General features: G+C 44.5%; 1 protein-coding gene across 1 annotated transcript in view; it reads left to right on the top strand.

Annotated features, from left to right (window-relative positions):
* The window catches only part of PHACTR1 (phosphatase and actin regulator 1), a gene marked incomplete at both ends in the record, with an annotated part of 303,902 nt that overhangs the window by 269,632 nt on the left and 12,471 nt on the right, over positions 1-21,799 (top strand). The window contains 2 exons of the mRNA XM_084280171.1: positions 14,810-14,865; positions 20,510-20,571. Coding sequence (XP_084136297.1) covers positions 14,810-14,865; positions 20,510-20,571 — 118 coding nt within the window. The remainder of the gene's footprint in view (positions 1-14,809; positions 14,866-20,509; positions 20,572-21,799) is intronic.

Genomic DNA, 21,799 nt, shown 5'->3' on the forward strand with positions numbered 1-21,799 from the left:
ATCCTGGGCTGCATCAGAAAAAAATATTGCCAGCAGGTCAAGGGAGATGATCATTCTCTCTGCTCAGCACTGCTGAATCCACACCTGGGGTGCTGTGTCTAGTTCTAGGCTCCTCCATATGGGAGATATGAGTGTATGGGAGAGAGTCCAACAAAGGGCTAAGATGATTAAGGAACTGGAGTAACTCTTTTATAAGGGAAGGTTGAGAGAACTGGGACTGTTCATGTTTGTACTGGTGGTTTGCACAGCCTGGAGAACAGGACACTGAGGGGAGACCTCATCATGGTCTATGGCTTCCTGATGAGGGGGAGTGAAGGGGCAGGTGCCGATCACCTCTCTTTGGCAGCCAGCAATAGAACCTGAGGGAACAATATGAAGCTGAGGTAGGAGAGGTTTAGGTTGGATATTAGGAAAAGGTTCTTTACTGAGAGGGTGGTCAGGCACTGGAACAGGCTCCCAGAGAACTGGTCACAGCACCCAGCTTGGCTGAGTTCCAGAAGCGTCTGGACGATGCCCTCAGTCCCATGGTCTGACTTGGCTGGGCCTGTGTGGAGCTAGGAGTTGGACTCAATGGCCCTTATGGGCCCTTCCAACTCAGGAGATTCTGTGATTCTATGATTCAGCCTAGAGAAGAGAAGGCTCAGGGTGATTATGCCAGTGTATATGAATACCTGAAGGGATGTCAGGTATTTGTCCCTGGTGCAAAGGGAGCAGCACCAGCCTCTTTTCAGTCGTGTGCGGTGACAGGACCAGAGGCAACAGGCAGAAACTGAAAGTCTGAACAGCTTGAAATATTATTTTCACTGTGTGAGGGACCAGGCACTGGCACAGGTTGCCTAGGGAGGTTGTGGGGTCTCCCTTCTTGGAGGTATTCAGAAGCCATTTGGACACAGTCCTGGCTCTGCACAGCCCAGCTAGAGCAGGAGGGTTGGACCAGATGACCTCCATAGGTCTCTGCTGACCTCAACTATTCTGTGATAGGATAAGGCATCAAAAGGGCCAACGAAGTCTTTGTGTATTAGCAGCATCTTTGCTTTCTGAAGTGCACGATGATGTTGGTGCTTTTTTGTGTGTGTGTCTTTGGTAGTGCAGAGTGGCCAAGTTCTGTCTCACACTTTGCCAAATCCTGACTTCTTTCACTTCCCCCAGTCTAAGGTGTCCATGCATGTGTCTCACAAAGCTTTTCTGATACAATGCCTGAAAAATTTCTCCAGCTTTGGGTTATTGGGCAATGGCTGTGCCAGCACAGGCAGTTTAGCTAGGTCACAAGCACCGACAAATGCTTCTGTATAACATGAAGACCATAAAAGTCTCTTGCTCACTTCAGTTCCCAGACCAAAGTCCTCCTGCTCCACTGGAAAAAACTACCAGTACTCAGTTTCTAAAGAACATCTCACAGACACATAAGCTCATGGAAATTGACTCCGGATGCCCCACTTCCCTCAACAAAACATTTCTCTCAGCCCTGCACATCCCCATCCCTTCTATCTACCTCTGCCATACCAAAAAAACCCCAGAGACCCACTTTCACTTCCAAGAGTTTTTCAAGTACCATGCACCCTTGTATAGCTCTTTGCTCTGTTTCTAGCTATCTGAAGCAGAACCTTAAGATCTGTCTTCAAAACTTTCTGTCTCTGGATCCACCCAGAAACAACAAATGGGAATTTATTGTACTTTCTCAATTTGGGAAATTGGGAGCTTGCCTCTGTCAGAAACATCCACCAGCCTGCAAGGGTGCTCTCTGGTATCTCTACAACTGCGGTGATCTTCAGTAGTGCAGAGTACAGTGATGTTCTAATGGCTCTAGTAAGGAAGAGGATGGAAGCGTGTATTTGATGCATGTTCTGCCAAAAACGCTGCTCATAGGAGTTTGAAAAGCTAACAGAGTGTAGTAGTTATGAAACATTCTTTCCCTTTCTTTCTTAGCAGCTGGTGTCCATTAGCTGGGCTCAGCAGAGCCCGGGGCTGTCAAGCAGGAGCAAAGTTGTTGCTAGCACTAGGTGATCTCCAGTCACAGGAGTGGGCTTAGCACCCAGTAAGCTATAAGGTACAGATGTAAATTCAGTATGATTCCAAAGGAAAACACGAGTCCACGGGGCTGTGGCCACCGGGGGCTAGAGGAAGTGACTAAGTGTATTCTTTTACTTCAGCTTGGCGCTGATGCATGAGAAGTGGCATGGTTTAAATTAATGATGAAGTTGAGAAAAGCTAGGAAGCAGGAACTCTGTCTCTGCCCAGGCCATCCTTGCCAGCACGTTTTCACACCAGTCTCCAGCCTCTCGTATCTGTAGGCACAGTTTCCATTTTTACAAACACTTTGTGCAGCATCGATATCTGTTCAGAAGGGATTTTGTCAGCGTGGCTGTGCTGAGTCTCTTTGCTGCCCATCTCCAAGCCCCCTCGCCTTGCCTTTGCTGCAGCTGGATACACAGAAAGCAAGTGGATGCCACAAAACCAGGGCACTGAAAGCCCAGGACAGAAAGGTATTTTGATCCTGGCATCTGAGTGTGCCCTGCAGGGAAAACCAGGCTTCTCCAACGGCATGTCAGCAGCCATGAGCAAACAAACTTTGCTCATCTTGCATACAAATGATTTTAAATATTAACTCTCTTCAGCCTCTCTGTCTGAGCGCCAGCTATTGAAACCATTCAGCCCAGTGAGGAGCTTGAAAAGCAGTCACCAATTTAAAGCAGTCTTTCTTAGAGGACAGATAATTGGAAAAAAATTGGGTTTTAATACCACCCTCGCTTGAAATGTCACGGGGAAGACATTTACAATGCTCTCCCGATGGGGTTTAAGAAATGAAGTGTCTGAAGTGTAAAGGAGAAATTACTTTCCAGGTCAGCTGGGCCAGGAACAGGTTTCACTCTCGTTTTGGATAAGGAAGATGGAAGATGTTGTCAGGCATTCCCTCTCCTTCTTTAGTTCAGCATCAGCTTTAATTGAGGGAAAAAAAAAAAAAGAAAAAAAGAAAAAGCTACCAGTCTCCCTCATCAGCTGGATTGTGATAATGAAGCAGGTTTTTACATTGATAAAGTGGCAAGGGAGCTGGGGAACGTGCAGCAAGAGCACAGGCACCTGATATTAGTTGGATAACTAAGAGTGGGGAAACTTCAATAGATGTTGAACCGAGCCCTGGAAAGGGAGAAAATGTGTAAAAAGCTGATGTCACACTGTGCAGAAGACAAAAAAAAAAAGCCTGCAGCCTGTTCAGTGTATCACACAGGGCTTGAGTGTCTCTCTGGAAGTGTTCTGTTTCATGGGGGGTTTTTTGTTTATTTTGAAGTTAAGAGTGTTTGCCTGGAAATGGGATCTTTGTTACTTTGGAGATTATTGATTCCTGATGCTAATTCCTTATTCAATGTAATAAGCCTCTCTGTAACATTCCATTTGCTTTGCTGTGGAAATGCTTATAAAACAACAACAACAACAAAAAGATGGACTTTATGGCCCAAATTTAGCCTCCGGGTAATTATGTGCATCTCAGTAACTTTGAGAGATGAAAATGCAGATGGGACAAGAATCCTTCCCAAGGAAAAAAATATCTTGTCTTGCTTTTAGACCAGTAGATTCAAATCTAAACATGATGATATAACTGTGAGCAAATTGTGTCTAATATCTTGTCAAAATAACAACTGTGCTGTTTGCTAAGGCATGGTTTGGGTTTTTTAATTATAACCAGGTGAATAATTCTTTTTCCTTTTTTTTTTTTTTTTTAAACTAGCTGGTTTGGGTATTTTCTGTCTCTGGTGCAGAATGTTTTCATTGTTGCTGCATGAGATGCTGCAATTTGAAAAAAAAATGTATTTCTGGACTTTGTTGATGCGGAGAGGCAGAAATAGGGTCTGGCAGTGATGGTGTTAAATACCCACCAGTTGGAAGGGAACAAGTTCCACAAAGGAGGAGTTTATACAATGGGAAAAATCTCTGGGCAGGGTGGGGAAAAATTAAATTCTCTATAAAGTTGAGAACTGAGTTTGCAAAGAGTGATGCAGATACAAAAGGATCAACGTTGTAAAACTTACGCAAAGACCCATTCTGATCAGTGGGTATCACGCATCCAGATGTGACCATCAAGTGGCTGGGAATGACCCAGACATCTGCACTGCAGCTGGCAAGGCAGCTACTGGGGAGAGCTCTCCTTGTAGCCTGCTTCAGTAGATTTGTGCTTGTAATTACTGTAGCAGTTACTGCAAGAAGCGTTGTGTCTACTGCAGTTGACTGAATAAGGGATTTTTTGCATGTGGTACTCAATTAATTAACAACAATTAACAAGTGGGACAGGGAAAGCTGAATAAATGTAGAAAAATGAGGAATTAATATTTTATTAGAAACCGAAAGCTAGCATTTCAGAACCAAGTATTTTATCCAATGCCTTTTATTTTTTTGGTGAAACCCAACGCTAATTCTTAATCTTCAAGTGAACATTTTAGGCCATAGCCCTTTCCTGTAATTCACTGCTGTTTATCACCTGCCTTTCATGCAATCTGGTGGTCTGAAAGTCCTCCAAAAGAAAAAAAAAAATTAATCACTCTTAAAGCTTTAAAATTTGTTCACTTCCAGGGATTTTCCATTTCAGTAACACAACAAAGTGTGGGCACCCATGCTATTTCCTGTACATCTTTTCTCCTAGAAAGTGAATTACTGTGGTTTTGAAATGCTGACACTGCCAACTTCTGTTAGAAAAGCATTTATTTGGAATTCCTGTATTGTGGCCATTCCAAGTCACCAAGTAGCTTAGGTTTTGATTTGTTTCTCAGAAAGTAGGTAAGGTGCCCCTTATTTTTTTGACATTACCAATGTAAAGTGCCTGCTTGGGGATGAATTTGGTTTCTGTGGTATTGCTCATTTGCCTTTCTTCATGCTGGCTCTGGTAAAACAGTCTATAACAAACTAACATGCCCAGGGCATATACAGAGACCTTCCTCTCTCTTCTGTGAGCTGTCTGTAGTTGCTGCAGTAGTAGAGGACCGTTTTCCAAGTTGGCCATACAGTTGTTGAGCTTGCTGCCTGCAAGCTGGAGCAGCTCCCCACCCAACTTTCCTTCATTAAAGCCTGCAGCTTTTTGCATGTTGGATTGAGGTTTGTTACAATGGTCACAGATTCTTTGGGCTGACAAACAAAATTGGTTTGTGTACATGCATTAAATGCCCCGGGCTTGGTATTTTAGTACTAAAGTTGTTTTAGTGCATTTATGAGTAAGAAGATAGGGTGCTGTTATCCATATGTAATCACCTTGTGGTCACTGTGGCCTGCAGAGGCCCATCAGGAGGGCTGATCTTCACGTTAGCTATAAATAGGGAAGATGGTTCCCCCATAACATGCTTCAGTCCTCAGCCCTTCCTCAGAGGGGTTTATGTTCCCCAGCATAAGGCAAAATTTAAGTTTGTAGCAGCAGATTTCTCAGAAGAGGATGCTTAGAGGAGAGGGGCGCTGGGAAAAATCAGTGGGGTTTCAGAGGCATGTGGGAGGTTTGAGGAACTGTGCTGTGTTCCCATTGTCATCCTTCAGCCTTCCTCCATGATTTCTTCCCTGGCCCCACAGACTTTCTTCCTGCGGAAAGCATTGTGTCCTCTCTCCATCCTGAGGACACCACACATGCACAGGAATAAAGCATTTATTCCTGTATCAAACTATGCTCAACTGTGCAAGCTTCCCTGAGCACCATGAGCTGGGACGACAGGACATGCCAAGAGGGAAGGGGGCTCTGCTACTCTGGCTCTTGTTTGGAGGTGACTGTGCTTTTAGGAGTGTTACTTTTATGGTAGGAAGCAGCTGCGTCCTGGAGACTAGAGGGACACCCCAAATTTGTTTAAGCCAAGTTGCTAAGAACAGTAGGGGGTAGTGTCACAACTCCAGTCACAACTGGCTGGGTTGGGTGAAAGGAGCTGAAGGAGTCTGGGCCCCTGCCTCAGGTCTGTTGTTTGGCAGGACAGTCCATAGGATAGTCCAGGAAGCTCTTCAGCAACAGAAGTCTGGGGACAACTTTGCAGATGTATTAATGGTAATCTAGTCTCCTACAGATCTTCCAAATACAAGGTTACACCTCAGTACTGAGCAAGTGTGGAAGATGGGAGGAGAAGCCTCTGAAGACTAGTGTTTGGGGGAAAATAATCATAGAATCATAGAATCATAGAATGGACTGGGTTGGAAGGGACCCCAAGGATCATAGAGCTCCAACCCCCCTGCCACAGGCAGGGCCACCAACCTCCAGGCCTGGATCTACACAAGGCTGCCCAGGGCCCCATCCAACCTGGCCTTGAACACCTCCAGGGACGGGGAATCCACTACCTCTCTGGGCACCCTGTTCCAGCACCTTATCACTCTTTCGTAAAAAACTTCCCCCTAATATCTAATCTAAACCTTCCCTCCTTTAGCTTTAGTCCATTCCCCCTTGTCCTGCCATTATCTGCTCTTTTAAAAAGTCGAATCCCCTCCTGCCTATAAGCTCCCTTCAGGTACTGGAAGGCTGCAATGAGGTCCCCCCGCAGCCTTCTCTTCTCCAGGCTGAACAAGCCCAGTTCCCTCAGCCTCTCTTTGTAGGGCAGGTGCTCCAGCCCTCTAATCATCCTTGTGGCCTCCTCTGAACCCTCTCCAACAGTTCCACATCCTTCTTGTATTGAGGGCCCCAGATCTGGACACAGTACTCCAGATGGGGCCTCACGAGGGCAGAGTAGAGAGGGACAATCACCTCCCTGTCCCTGCTGGCCACCCCTCTTCTGATGGAGCCCAGGATACCATTGGCCCTACGAGATGCAAGAGCACACTGCTGGCTCATGTCAAGCTTCTCATCCACCACAATCCCCAAGTCCTTCTCAGCAGAGCTACTCTCAAGAAGCTCTTCTCCCAGTCTGTATCTGTGTCTGGGATTCTTCCAGCCCAAGTGCAACACCTTACACTTCGCAGTGTTGAACCTCATTAGGTTCCCCCGGGCCCATCTTTCCAGCCTGTCAAGATCCCTCTGGATGGCTCCTTTACTTCTGGGGTGTCGACCACACCACTCAGCTTGGTGTCATCCGCAAACTTGCTGAGGGTGCACTCCATTCCATCATCGATGTCATTGATAAAGATGTTAAAGAGCACCGGTCCCAAGACAGACCCCTGGGGGACACCACTTGAATCAGAAAAAAGTAACTTACTATGACGAGTCAGGCAAAGAACGTTTCTAAGGTTTAGCATCTATATCTTTCCTTCAAGGAGGCATCTTTAAAGGCTCATTGCTGTAAGTATGTTTGTTCACAGACAGAAAATCACATTACTGTAGAGAGATTTTAAAACAAGCCAGACACAATAATGCGTATACATAGCAAGCATATCTGTTCAGCTCAGACTGATTCTTGTGGTGCCATTTTATTCAGGTCTCTGGCGGATTGACCTTGAACTGTGAGTTGTGATCTCTTTAGCTTTTTACAATCAGCTTTTGGTTCAATATTATTATGTTCAGAGAAGCAAATGTCTTCTCACAAAGCTGTACAGACAACAGAAGGACAATTTCTAACATTTTAGAACATTTTTTTCTTTATTACAATGGTCCTAACATCCATCTGCTTTTTTCTGGCACGCTTTAGGTTTTCAACCGGCATTTAGTACATTTTTCCCTCTGGATTTCTAGTACTCAAAAATATCCCATTTTTATTGTTCCAAAAATACATTCTTCAATTAGATGCATAGTAAATTCCCTCCTCAAAAAGAAAGATTGTTCTTTGTTTCCTACTGCAGTTGTTGGGTATTTTGTTCTTGGGATTAGGGATAAGAGATTTGAGAATTAATGCTGCAAAGCTGATGTGGTGTAACTATCTTAATTCCACCATGGCCTTTTTTTTTCTTTTTTTTTCTTTTTTTTTTCTTTTTTTCCTTTCTTTTTTTTAAATCACTTAAACTTGCATGATCATATTTTATGTGAACAGCCAGCATTTGCCTAAAAGGTTTGATGTTAATGAAATGGTACAGTAATGAAACAGAGGAGGCTCCATTTTAACAGTTGAAGCGTGAGGCAGAAGCTTGCATGGTCTTGCGATGTTCCACATGTCAGTAGGCATTCTGCAGTTAGTATTACTGAAAAAGGGGGCTGAAATCTGAATTTGTGTGTCTAGCACTTCATTGTCAGAAAAGAATAAGAAATGAAGTAATTCCTTGGGAAGATGCAGGTGTCTGTCTGCATTGTGGTGCTGTGGTCTAATGAAAGACATGACTTGGGTATGTTGTTATTCACACAGCTGTAAAACTCTTGTTTCTACTCAGAGTCATAGGACTATCTAGTCATTCCTTCATTTCTTTAACAAAACACTGAGCTCCTGGCCCAAGACGACTCCGCTTTATTTGGGTATTTTAAACAGATGTGTTCTGTAGATGACAGACAAGATTTTAGCTTTATGTAGACATAATGACTTGTTGGAATCTACATTTTGAATACAATTCCCTTTCCCCAGGAGACCTAATCTGGGCTGCCGGTTCTTCCTTGGGGAGCTTGTAATTTTCCCGAGAGTAAATCAAAATCGTAATAAGTCAATCCCTCAGTCAGCTGAAACAGAGAAGACTGCATTACTTGAGCTGTGAGTCGAGAATGGATTCACGTGGGCTAAGGAATGAGAAAACAAATTGGTCAGGTTTAGAATTTTAAACAAAGGGCCAAGTTGGTTATATTTTTCACTATCTGCAGATGCTTGAGCAAGCAGAAAAATTGCTGATGAGTTTTCTTAAAAATCCTCACTGCAATCTAGACTAGGCGGTGCTTTAAAGTTTATATTGAAGCTGTTTCTCAGCACAAAACCAAGTCTGGGTTATGCATAATTTTGGGTGGTAGTAAAAAATCTTAGAGCCTGAATTAAAATCTGAATAATTTTAGTTGAAAATCTGACTTTCCTGCAGAGCCCAGCTGGATACATGACTGCAGATGTGCTGCGGGAACTGGTTGATTCATGTGCCAGGCAGCTCAGTATTTCTTGGGGTGCACTGGGAAGAACTGCTGAGCAAAAGCATTACCTCTCTTCTCCGGGACACGGGACTGTTGTAGCTACGCTGGGCTTGGTGGTCCAGCCCAGGGAACAAACTGGAATGATGAGACAGCAGAAATACCGTGCCACTAAGGCACCATCAGTTCTTCAGCCAATACTTACTATTTTTTTAAAAAATTCCCTGAAAGCAAGCACTTCCTTCCAAAATTGTCAAATTGGTTCTCATCCACAGTCTGCCTCAGTGGTGTTTCACCCTTCTTCCCCAGGATGACCAGGGGTCTCTACCCACTTTGCTCTGCTCTAGTCATTGCCTCAGGCTTCTTTGTAGCTGCAGAAGCACCACCCTCTCCCAGGGGGTGAATGTTTAAGATCAGCAGGGAGGTAAAGAGCAGTCATTATATGGTGACTGAATCGTAGCAAACACTCCTTATGGCTTTACTGCCTTAATTTCTCAGGAAAATAAGTTATAAGGTTTATCATCACGATTGATACCAGGAGGATTGTCACACAGGAAAGAGAGCTTAAAGGAAGAGATAGTGTATCCTGCAAATTGGCCAACATCTTAATGGAGTCTCGTGTGGGAATTTTAATGATGTAAAACTCCTACATTTCCTTCCTTGGGCAGGGATTTTCTATTTAATGTGCCTTCAGTTTATTCACTCATTGGTAAAACTGTATTTAATCCCATTTTATAAATCCTGTTAGGAGATAGTTCTCTGTAGTCTTTAAAGTCGGACTGGCAATATCTGAGCTGATATTTCAGGGAAAGTGAATCTCTTTCCTACAAAGGCTTACAAATCTTTTTTTCCTCACTGTGCGGTGACGTAGGGAAAGGAGGCAGTTCGCTTCTCCCTCTGCCAACAGTTAACTGGCAGAAGTAAATACAAGATTTTCTTCTCTTCCATTTTTCTCTTCCAATTTTCTGTACTTGGCACGGGCGTGCAAAGAGCCCCTGGTAGCCTATACTTCATCAGTATTGCTTTGCTATCAACATTATTACAGGGAAAGGCAAGCTAAATTAAGCAACAGTAAGACTCTACTCCCACTGAATTTTCCTCGTGTCGCATTGTATGGCTGATGTAAATCAGCGCAGTTCTACTGGCTTCGGTCGTGCTCATTTGTGCCAACTGAAGAGCAATGTGGCAAGTGTTTCTTCGTAGCAGCTGGCTTCTCACGTGCCCAGGTCAGGTTTACTCCTCTCTTAGAGAAAGCTCAAGGGTGGTATGAATGCAGTTGCAACTGAATAATGCATCTGCAGATTAAATCCAGGAGTTGCTCCAGAGGTTATACCCCACGGTGCTCAGAAGTTACTTTACATCAGGGCGACATTAGGAACTGGGGGTCATTAGGAACCTCATCATACTGGTGCGTGACCCTACTGTGACCACCCACGACCTGTTTTCCCATCAGTCCAGCTCTTAGGTCCCGCACACCAAATGTCACCATTGAAGCACTGGAGAGCTGCTGGGTTCTTTCTGCCCTTTGGATCTGCAAACATTCACAGTTAATAAGCGTGGCGAGTATACAGGGCATCGTTTTCCAACAATCCCTGCACTATATCCAGCCATTGTACGTACAGATGACCCCATACTAAGCTCTTACATTTTCTTGGCCTCTGGGCAGAGGCAAAGGTGAATTCTTGGTACCCAGAAAACCTATCCAGCACCAACCTATTCACGTAACAACATTGTGCATTAACCTGCTCTTCCTCGGGGATCACCTACAACAAAACAAGAGATGGAGACAAAACCCATGACTCCTAGTAGGGTACAGTTTAGGCAGCCAGGAGCACTTTGTTTCAAAGGTGCTGCCAGCCAAAAGGACTGCAAGAATATGACACGCAGCCTCACTGTCCTGAGGGCCCTCTGGGTATGGCCACGCTACAGAGCAGGATAAACATCACTGTGTGGGCTCTACATTTAACTGCTTTGTATTGCCTGGGGAGATGTACAGCCAGTTTTTCCTTTTATTGCTCCTGCAATTACTTATTTATTGCGCGGAGCAGAAACTTCCCATTCTGAGTTCTCAGTTTTCTGGGTGGGCTCCAGAAAGTAGTATCTGTGAGTGAAACTGCTGCCTCTCTGTCCTCTGGCTCCCTGGAGAGATTATACCCCCGGCAGACAATATTTTAGGCCTACAGCACTTGATTTTGCATGATTGTCCCTCCTGCCCCCAAACTCCTACTCATGCACCATGATGTGCCCAGCCCAGAGCGAATTCAAAACAAAACCAAAAAACCCAAACCCCACCACGCTTCTCAGCTCTTGTTGTGTAGTTGTAGCACAAGGAGCATGGTGCATTTTGCAGGGAATTAATTCAGAAAACTGGTTTGCTGTCAAGTCTGTCTTTGTGAATGTGAGCAAACTGTTCCATTTTCCACCGACGGTATCGTTTGGATATTGTTTTTTTCAGTGAAATCCTAGCAAGGGTTTCTGTGTGTCACCATAAATCTCCAGGTTTTCTTTGTAGCAAAACCCTTGTCAGTGTATTTGCAAAGCCACTATTAGCGATGTGGCGAAACCCCTAGGAAGGATGAGCCAGGCAGCACACTGCAAAGCACAGGCTGCAAGAAAATGAATGCTCCCATCCCCTCAAATGCCTGCAGCAAATTGCAAAACTGCATGAATGGCACAGTGAAGGTCAGGCGTGTTCACGCAAGAGATTTTAGATGCACAAAGCGCTGTTAAAGGTTGTTGCTTTTTAAGGCCTGCCTTGCCAGTTTCTTGGTTAGGCACCCATGCTGGTACAGCTCCACTGAGGTGCTGGATCTGCCTTTCAGATCAACAGCAGCATGGCAGATCCCACACGATTCTAACAGTTTCCACAAGCAGATCTGCTCTTTGCTGTTGCACCAGGCACCTTCCTCACCTCCATTTTCTCCTGTTTATTCTGATTGTGCTGCTAATGAGACACTTGTTTCCTGACCTCCGGCTTCTTGACAGCCTCATGCAGCCCCTGTGATGTTAAATGCAGTAAGGCACAGCAGCAAGCCAGCAATCAAACCACTGAAATCAACCTCTGCAAGCTAGGTGGGCTTCGTTAATACTGTCTTATTCTGGGCAGCACAGGAGGGAAGGTAGAAGAGAGGAAGTATCATGCCTGGTGTTTGCCAAGATCAGAGCAGCACACAGGAGACAATGTACTGAAATTTGGTGTGGAAAAATAACATGTCTTTGCAGCCATAGTAACAAAGAAATAACTGCTTACATTTCTTGATTTACAGGATCTGTAACTAGTATCAAGATTTCTAAAAATGGTAAAGTTAACAGCTGTTCAACATCTGGCAAACCTAGAAGTTAAGAGGCAAGAAAAAAGAACTAAAACATCTCTGCTCTGAGAAGCTGCTGGAGTTGTTGTAAAGCCCAAATATAGTCTGGGGGCAGAAGTCACTGTAGCAGCAAGAGAAGAGATAAAATTATAAGAACAAAAGACCAAAAAACAAGATAATCGTGGGAAGGGAAGGGCTGGGGTTTTTTGAGGCTCCCATCAAGGAGGGACTCCCAACGAGGGAGCAGGAACAGGCTCAGTCAGTCCAAAAGGATGATGGAAATGGAGATATAACAGCAGTGACAGAGATTAAAGCTGACACTCATACTGGAGGCAAGGAACTTCCGCAGCTTCTAGTCGTTACCTTCTTCATCCTCCTGCAGTGCTTCACTGCTTGCACTGTAAGAACTAGTCAGGATTTTGTTCCCCTACAAGGGTACCTTAGCTTGTCGACCTTCTGCCTTAGCCTTGCTATTAAAAATTCTTGGCTTTTTGAGTCCAGAAGCAATCAACAACCCACAAATACAGACAGCCTCAGATCTCCAGACTGAATCTATGAGAAGTGTCTCCGCTTTTCCTGCCATGTAAGTTCATCACTTGAAAATAGTGGTCATCATTTAGGCCGGAGCACTCTGCACCTATGCAGATAGATAATCACTTCTGCCTTTTGTTAGAAATGCTCCAGCATGAACTGTTCTTGACAGAACTGTTAGGAGAGTCCTTCAATCCCTATTCTCTTGGAAAAGGGAGGACCTCTTTGGGAACATCCTCTTCAGACGTATTTCTCCTTTTACTGGTTGTGATATGCTTGTTTCTGTAGTAGCAAGCACACACTGGATGGCTGAAGTCCATCTCTAACATCCCTCTAATGCATCCTCTTGAGAAGCGTCACACAGTAGTGGATTAAAAACAATTTATAACTCAATTCCTGCTGACAGGCACAGTGGGGCTAAAAGTGGCGACTTTTTCTCTTTGACTCTCATACACTGCTAGAAATAAAGTAGTTTTAATTGCTTCATAGTCTTAGGGTGAAGTCTTCCATTACCAACAGCTACTATATCTTAAAGATGGTAACAGCAAGCACTTGAATAGCACTTTCTGTCTTTAAAGTACTTTTCAGACATTCTTTACTTCTGAATTAAGGATGAGTTTCTGTTCCTTTCAACGCTTTTCCAATGAGATGAATGTTCAATCTGCCATGGGAAAGAGACAAAGCTAATGACTCCAAATTCCCCACTGGAATCGGGCCATGTTCTCCTGATTTGTTTTCATGGTGTAAAATGGCCCCACAGGACATACGACTGGTCTTATCTCTACTAGTGGAAAACCTAAGGCTATATGACGTCAGACACCTGTAGCACTTCTGTCGTCCCACAGCTTCATACAGCTACTCCAACAGCTAGTGTAGGGGGTAGGGTCCTACCCAGCCCATGTGCTTCAGCCCTGTGCTTCATGTATGACGTATGGGGCAGGGGTATTGAACTGGTGCATAGGTGAGCTCCTGGCTCTAGAGAAGGCTGGATATGTGTGAGCATCCCTGAGCAGCAGCTCAACCCCTGTGTTGTGAGGAGCATTTATCAGACATCCCACCTCCAGCCTTCCCTAGGCAGCCTGATTTCAGGGAAAATGTTCGTTGCAGGAGATGAAGCCATGCAGATGGCATTCATATCTGGTATTTCTTATCGCTAGTCTGTACCTCACATGGGAACTGATGAGCCAAGTGGCAGGGACTGGGGACCCCGAGTTGGGAACAGCTCTGAATGACCACCTAAGAAGGAAGAGGAGGTTCTGTCCCGTCGCTGGCATTGTTGACAAAACCCCCATTGACTCAGAGGATGGCATGAGGAGGCCCAACAGTGTTGACTTCTGATGTCATCTCCCAGGTTTACTTTGTTTCCCAAAGACCCCTTTGTGCTTCTCTCCCTTGCATTGTATTCTGAATATTCAGAAAATTTCCACGCTCACAGTCCCCATTCTGAATCGGATTGCGTTTGTTGTGACCCCAGTGCGTACAGGTTGGCTGGCAGGTCACGCCGATCCTTCAACCTAAGGTTTAATAAAAGCCACGGGAGGAGGGGAGCAAGCTTGCGGAGGAGGAGGAGGAGGGCTGCTATTGTTCTGCCCTCGGTGCTGCCAAACCATCCCTCGTTGTTTCTGTGGCCTGTCTGTGTGTTCAAACGCTGTCTGCACAAACGGGGCGCAGTCCGGAGGCTGGCGGGAGGGCAGCGAGAGGGTTAGCTGGGTCTTCGCTACAAATGCTTGTGCGAGTCAGGAAGCAGGCTTGGGAGGAAGGAAATTAAGTGGAGACATCTGTGTAGCTTAGCTTTCAGCAGCTCTGCCTGGGGTAGGGGTGGGAGAGTCATGCCTAAGATGACATAACGTTTTTTGTCTTTCATGGGCTGAAAACAGAGGAAACTGCGAAAGCGCAGCATGGTCTGTGTCACGCATGGTCCGGGCGTAGCGAGTACATAATGGAGCAGTGTCAGGGCTTTCTGCTCTGCCTTTCACACCCCAAAATTACTCTTCAAGGCAGAGAACTGAGGAGAATGTGATATGGTCCAAAAACTGATCTTGGACTTTTTTCGCAGACGACTGAGCCAGAGGCCGACTGCTGAAGAGTTGGAGCAGAGGAACATTCTGAAACGTGAGTCCCGATACTGCTGACATTTAACTCGAAGACAGCGAGTTTGGGTGGGTTTAGGTGTGGGGTTTTGGGGGTGTTTTTTATAAAACAGAACTGGTTTATACTTGCATCATTAACAACGATAAAGTGCATCATAAATGCAAGTAAGCGTGCAAGTCTGTAGCCACATGTAGAGCTGCAGAAACTATTCTTTAAAGTCAGAGTCAGTAAATCCACAAGAATGAACAGTCTGGGGGGGGGGGAAGCACCCAGATGTTTAATCTCTTTTGCAAATCCTGTTCCAAACAGACATTCGGTCATTCTGAAAAGGCTTTTTATGTTTCTAACATAGATGGGTACCCTGTTAAAAGTTAGTAAAGACATTAGGACATGGCTTGAGTAGTTTTCCTAAAAATCATAAAAATTTTCCTTAAAATCCAGCCTAGAATAGGTGGAGCCTTCATTCAATTAAAAAAAGAAACCAGTGTGACTCCCTGAAATGTTCCCCTGAAACACTTCTTTTAAGTCATCCAATAACTCCCTGGTAGATCCTCAAAATGTGATATTTTAAAGGGACAAAATGGCAATTAGAGACCCTGATCTGAGTTAAATTAGTAGGTACATTGTCACCAGCTTCAAGGGAAGCAGGATGGAGCCTAGGACAAATCTTTTAATCTCATAAAAGGAAAAAAATGAAAGTTTCTTTACTCACATTGAACTGGTTTGAATATTTTTTAACAAACAAACAAACAAAACTGTTTGTCTTGCTGTTGTTACTTTTAGAAACAGAAAACAAAAGAAACAAGTTCTTTTCTGTTGAAGTTAGCAAATCCATTGTTCCTGGGAAGTTTTTAAAAAAATTACTACAGAAAAAAGTTTTCCTAAATGTTACTTTGAAATATCATAGTGTCTTCTTAGGTAGGTCCATAATTTGCTTTCTCTTGTTCAAATAACAACATTGTACAGAACCATGAAACTGTGGTATCAGAAGATCGATTCTCCAAAAATTAGCAGAATTGATTGAGTAAATACTTCAGCATCAAATTCGTAGCAGTGAAAGGTAACTTTAACACTCAGCAGGGTTTTTCATCTACTCATGTTATTACGTGTGGCAGACAAAAAGAAAGAGAGAGACACCACTGTACACGCAAAGAGGAGGAAAACTGAGCAGCAGAGAGGTGTGGGTGAGCCTGAGGCTGCCAGGAAAGTTATTTGTTTGGGGTCAGCCCCTGTTTGATAGCAGTGCTCCTACTCTCTACCCCTAACTCCCATACTGGGCAGCTGGAGACAGTCAGGGCCAGAATCTGAGGAAATAGATGTGGGAAACTGGGAAAATCCAGATGTGATTGTCTCATGAGGGGGAGGGGGGGAGTGGGGTGAGTAGCAGAACAGCTGGAGGAGGGGGAAACCTGCAACGTGACTGATGCCAGGCTCAGGCAAGAAGGGACAAAGGCCAATTCTCTGGGCAGCTCATGTTGTCATCCCGGGACTTGCCACCAGCATGACCCAACATGTATCATGCACCACCTGGCACTGGTGCGTGACCAGTAAACACTGGTGAGGGTGGCTGGAGGCAGGTGGGAGTCTCGGGCAGCTGCTTCAGCAGTAGTGTTTGAACCAGCATCAGCAGAGAGGCAGCATCTCCAACCCTGGGTACCTTGCTGAGATTCCTAAAGGTCACGCTGCCAAGCACAGCAGTCACTTAGCAACCTGAAGATGTCTTACATTTCAGAGGAATTATCCCCTGAGCCACATCAGTTTCTTTCTGAATTGAATAAAGGCTCTTAAATGACATGGATGTGTTTGAAAATATTGCCCTCAACTCAGAACTATACTGTATTTCCTAAATGGAATTTTTCTAGCTTGGTTCCAAAGCACAGATGTGCCCCAAAACATGTGTGTCTTGGTAGACAAACAACTTCATTATTAGAGGAAAAAGTAATGTGGCATTTCCAAGGCATCCCAACTTTTGGTGAAGCGCAGCAGGAAAGGAACAAACAATTAAAACAGTGGCACAGTTAAAAAAAAAAAAAAAAAAAGAAAGCTTAAAGATGCTCCACCCTTACAGAAGTAAAAATGAAGACTGTCTGGTTTGTACATCCCTTTGTGTCGTTTCCCTAGACTTCTGCAAAAGAGAATTATAATAAATATAATGGAACCTAGAGAAAAAGAGACATAGGATGCAATAAGGAAAAGCATGTAAATTCTCTTCATAAACAGGTCAAGCAATTTTAAAAAGCCCAGTTCAGAGCACACACCCCCTTGAAAAAAAAAAAAAAAAGAAAACCCAGCAACTTCCTAGGTAGACTAAATAGGATTTGCTCTGCAGTTAAAGCTGAAATCATCTTGATGGAAATGTCATGTCTAGTGTCATGATGTTGCTTTTATGTGTGTAAATGCATGAAGGGATGACTTCCTAGCTCTATGCTACTGCAGTAATTATGAGATGGCCATCATTAGTGAATTACAACAGCAAAGCACCTGTGGCCTGAGTTCAACTACTTGCTGGTAGCAACAGTGAGATTACAGCAGCTCAGCAAAGAAAGGGAGAACAGGGACACTGGTGCTTGAAGGATCCTTCACAGAAGTGTACCCAGCTCACTGACTGATGTAAGTGTACGAAGAAAAGTTCAGACTTTCAGGTTAGCCTGAAGACTCAGGAACACTTTTTGCAGCTAATGCTTGTTGGCCAAGCTTATGAGGAAGGATGCCACAATTTTCTTCATGTACCACCCCTGTGCCACTTCTCAGATGGATACAAGGAGGTCAGTTGTCAGCCTGCCACATTCCATGTTGTAAAAATCCCTCACAAAAATCATGGTTTGGTAGGCTCAGAGGGTCTTAGACTGTACTGCAGGACATTTCGCACTGACACAGAAATCAGGCCTGAAAATGACACCCACACCCACCCACCCTCCCACAGAGAGAGAAACAGAGCATCTCCTGAACACTTAAGATGAAATACAGCAACAGTTTTGTAGCTTTACATGATTGGCATGACTTGATCAACTTTAAAGAAATAGCTAAAACAAAGTCTGGCTTCAGAGGAGAATGTATTCCTAACGCCCAGCTTTTCGCTGAGCGAGGTCTTCGGCCCGCCTGTGTGTCTCTTCAGGTGGGTGGCTGGGCTGAGAAGCGAGGATACAAGAAAAATGCCATATGCCAGGAACAAAAATGAGTGGCCATAACTAAGTTTTATACATCCTCAACTGCTTGCAGTTCTACCCTGACTCTGTGTGGGCTCTGATTAGCGCCGTGTCTCTCCGGCCTAACCTTACAGGGATTTATTAGTGCCTCTGTTTCTGAGAGTAGGCATTTGCAGGACCGGCTCCTCCAAATTTGAGACACAAAAGTAAGAATGCTAGAGGAGAAATTGCTGGAAGATAATCCAGGTTTCCAGTTTTGGAACCACTGAAAAAAAATACGTTTATCAGTGTAGGTATTCCAGTTGTCATTTAAAAGCCATTTGTGACTCCCGGTCGCCTTTGGTTCTTTTTCTTCCTGTATCAGTTTCCTTCCTCTAGAAAATGTAAGCAGTATTTTTGGTAAAATGGCAATTAAAGATCAGAAGTGTATTGTAAAACATCATAACATTGACAGGTACTTTGTCCACTTTGGAGATTTCCCAGTCCTGCTTGAAGTCAGTGAGCAGCCATGAGAGACTTGTCTGCTCTGCTGTCCTGAGCAGCAAGACTCCCAGCTTCCAGCCGAACCCTCCTCACCTGCTCAGAGACTCGTGTGGTCTCTGAACCTTAGATTTTATTTCTCTGAGGTTAAAGTCCTGATTTTGAATGGTTGAAACTTTCCATCTCCTCCACTGTCTGCAGACTTACATGGGGTTAGGACCTCCTTGTGCCCAGAGTTGGACAATTTAAATCAAGCCACCTATCCCATACTGGCCTCTGAGGTCCATAATATCCCCTGAAGTGAGTTATTCCTGCCTTAGCTAGTCCTATCTGAATGAAAACTGGATCACAACAGCGGGAAAAGCTGATCAGTTGTCTTTGCTCTTGTCTGCTACACACATAAGGAGCAATCCAGTCATCAGCAAAGCAGTGAAAATAGATCCTAACTGCTTGAGAAGCTGAGTTCCAAGAAGTGGAACCTTCAGTAAGTTCACAGATGACACTAGGCTCGAGTGTTGATCTACTTGAGGGTAGGAAGGCCCTGCAGAGGGATCTGGACAGGCTGGATTGATGAGCCAAGGCTAATGGCATAAGGTCCAACAAGGCCAAGTGCTGAGGCTTGGGGAAGAGTGGCTGGAAAGCTGCCTGGCAGAGAAGAACCTGGGGTTGTTGGTTGTTGGCTGAACATGAGCCAGCAGCGTGCCCAGGTGGCCAGGAATACCAACAGCATCTTGGCCTGTATCAGGAACAGTGTGGTGAGTAGGACTAGGGAAGTAATTGTCCTCCTATACTCAGAGCTGGTGAAGCCCCATCTCCAGTACTGCATTCAGTTTTGGGCCCCTCACTACAGAAGAGACATTGAGGTGCTGGAGCATGTCTAGGGAAGGGTGACAAGGCTGGTGAGGGGATTGGAGAATAAATGTTACGAGGAGCAGCTGAGGCAATTGGGATTGTTTAGTCTGGAGAAGAGGAGGTTGAGGGGAGATCTAATTGCTCTCTATGATGACATGAAAGGAAGTTGTGGAGGGGTGGGAGGCTGACCTTTCCTCCGTAGTGAAAAGCAATCAGACAAGAGGAAATGGCCTCAAGTTATGCCAGGGAGGTTAGATTGGCTATTAGGAAAAAACTTCTTCACAGAGAGGGTTGTTAGGCATTGGAATGGGCTGCCCAGGGAAGTGGTAGAGTCTCCAGCTCTGGAGGTATTTATAAGACAGTTAGATGTGGTGATGAGGGACATGGCAGGTTAAGGTAATGGTTGGACTCGATCTAAAGGGTCCTTTCCAACCAAGACAACTCATTGATTCCATGTTTCTAAGCCTGGGCTTTTAGTGACCTACAGTACAGTAAAAAGACATGCATGACAGCCTGCTCCTAAGTTGAAGGAGAGTTAGTGTACGCAAATATTACTGTCCTCTTGAGGGATAATGGTTGAGACTTGTCCTGGCAAGAACTTGTAACATGTGATCTTTTGGCTTAGTGTAAAGGGTGGGTTGCCCTAGGATGTGCATTTATGCTCCAGTGTGATGCTGTGAAAGCTCATGATGGAAGGAAACTCTCTCCTTCCTCTGCTCAGATCATGGGAAGTTGCAGATGTTGCCTGGCATCCCTACTTCCAAAGACAAGCTGCAGAGAAATTACTCTGCAGATGGAAAAGAAATATGCATGTGTCTGTTTTCTATCCATTGACCTTGCAGCCCTGCAGAATCCAGCTGTATCATAGCTGAACCCCCTGAGGCCACCAGGCCTGTGGGCAGGGAGATAACAGTTTCTGGAGAGCTGGCTAGCTGCCTGGCCCTTTCAGAAAGTGACACACATCAAGAGGTGCCAACATAGGGAAAGGAAGGAGGCTGTAGATGTTTTATGAAGTGTGTGAAGTAGTGCAGTAGCTACGGATCGAGGAAGTTCACCAGGCCCAGAGGGACATGCTGTGCATCAGAGAGGTCCTGAAACATTAATATACTGATGGAAAGGCTTATTTTGTTGCATACTGTGCATGTCTGATGAGTCCACAGCCTGACATTCTTGTGAATCTTTTACAGCCCGGAATGAGCAAGAGGAGCAGGAGGAAAAACGAGAGATAAAGAGAAGATTAACACGAAAGGTGAGAAACAACTTTGACCCTATCATGACACTACTGTAACTTCCTCCTTCAACACCATTCTCAAAAGTAGAGTGTAAACAAGTCTTATTTAAAAGAAATCACTGATGTTTTAGGGTGTAAGTCCACAGACAGTAAAGGGAACCACTTTATGGGCTATTGCTGGTAACGTTTTGAGACTGGACAAAAGAAAATCTAGTCTTGATAGCAGCAGGAGCATTGAACAGGGAAGGATGCAGAGCCTGGCATCGTTCTAACCCTGCTCCCTGGAAATGGAATGGCCTCTGCAGCCATTACAAAGGGAGAGCAACATTAAAACAGTGCTGATTGCATTTGAAAATTAAATTGGGAAATAAGCTTTTTCTGGAAGGGGAGATTGTCACTTGGGGCATTTGAACTAACTAGAGACAAGCACTCGCAAAATGGTGTACAGTGCATTGGCAGTGAAGGGTGAATGAAACAGCATCATTTGGGTTTGCTTCTCCTCCCATTCAAAAGTCATTTACTCTTAAAACTGAAGAACTGTCATTCCAGATACACACATACAATTTTGCATCTGATGTAAATGTCTCCAGATGCCCCAATATGCATAGCCAGAAATCCATCCCTTGATTGTGGGTAAAACTTATTTCACCACTGACATATTTCCTATATCCAGAGATGCAGAAAAACCCTCATAAAACTCATATGCTTGTGAAGCAGCATCAAACCCATTTTTTTGGTCTTTTTGACCTATGTGATCACAAGCTTTCATGGGATAAATAATGACAAGGAAAGGGCTGTAAATATACATGCAAAGGTTACATTCAGAGGGCTAGATTGTTTTCTTTCATGGTTAAAAGTCTCACTACCTTGTTCTCAGCCCACATAAATCAGCTGAGTTCTCCATCACAATAGGGCGATACTGCTGTTGTCTGCGGGAGCTAAAAATGGGGAGAGAGCTGTAATACTATTTTTAAAACACTTAAATTTCTAACTTCAGGGATGTTCTCACATTCCCTCGTAGCACTGCCTGAAAGAAAAGATCCTAGCTGCATTGCAGATGTTTGCTGGGACTTAAGCTCTGTGCAAAGGCCAGAAATACCACTTCACCAGGCTTTTGATTTCACTGTACATGGACGGGTAAACACGTACAGGAATCCAATCCAGAGCCTCATGCCTTTTGATGAGCAGCTGTAGTAGATAAAAGCAAAGCTACCCATACCCAATCTGATGCCTAAGAAATGGAGGC

Source organism: Gallinula chloropus (assembly GCF_964237585.1).
Source record: "Gallinula chloropus genome assembly, chromosome: 2".
In the NCBI taxonomy this organism is placed as follows: Eukaryota; Metazoa; Chordata; class Aves; order Gruiformes; family Rallidae; genus Gallinula; species Gallinula chloropus.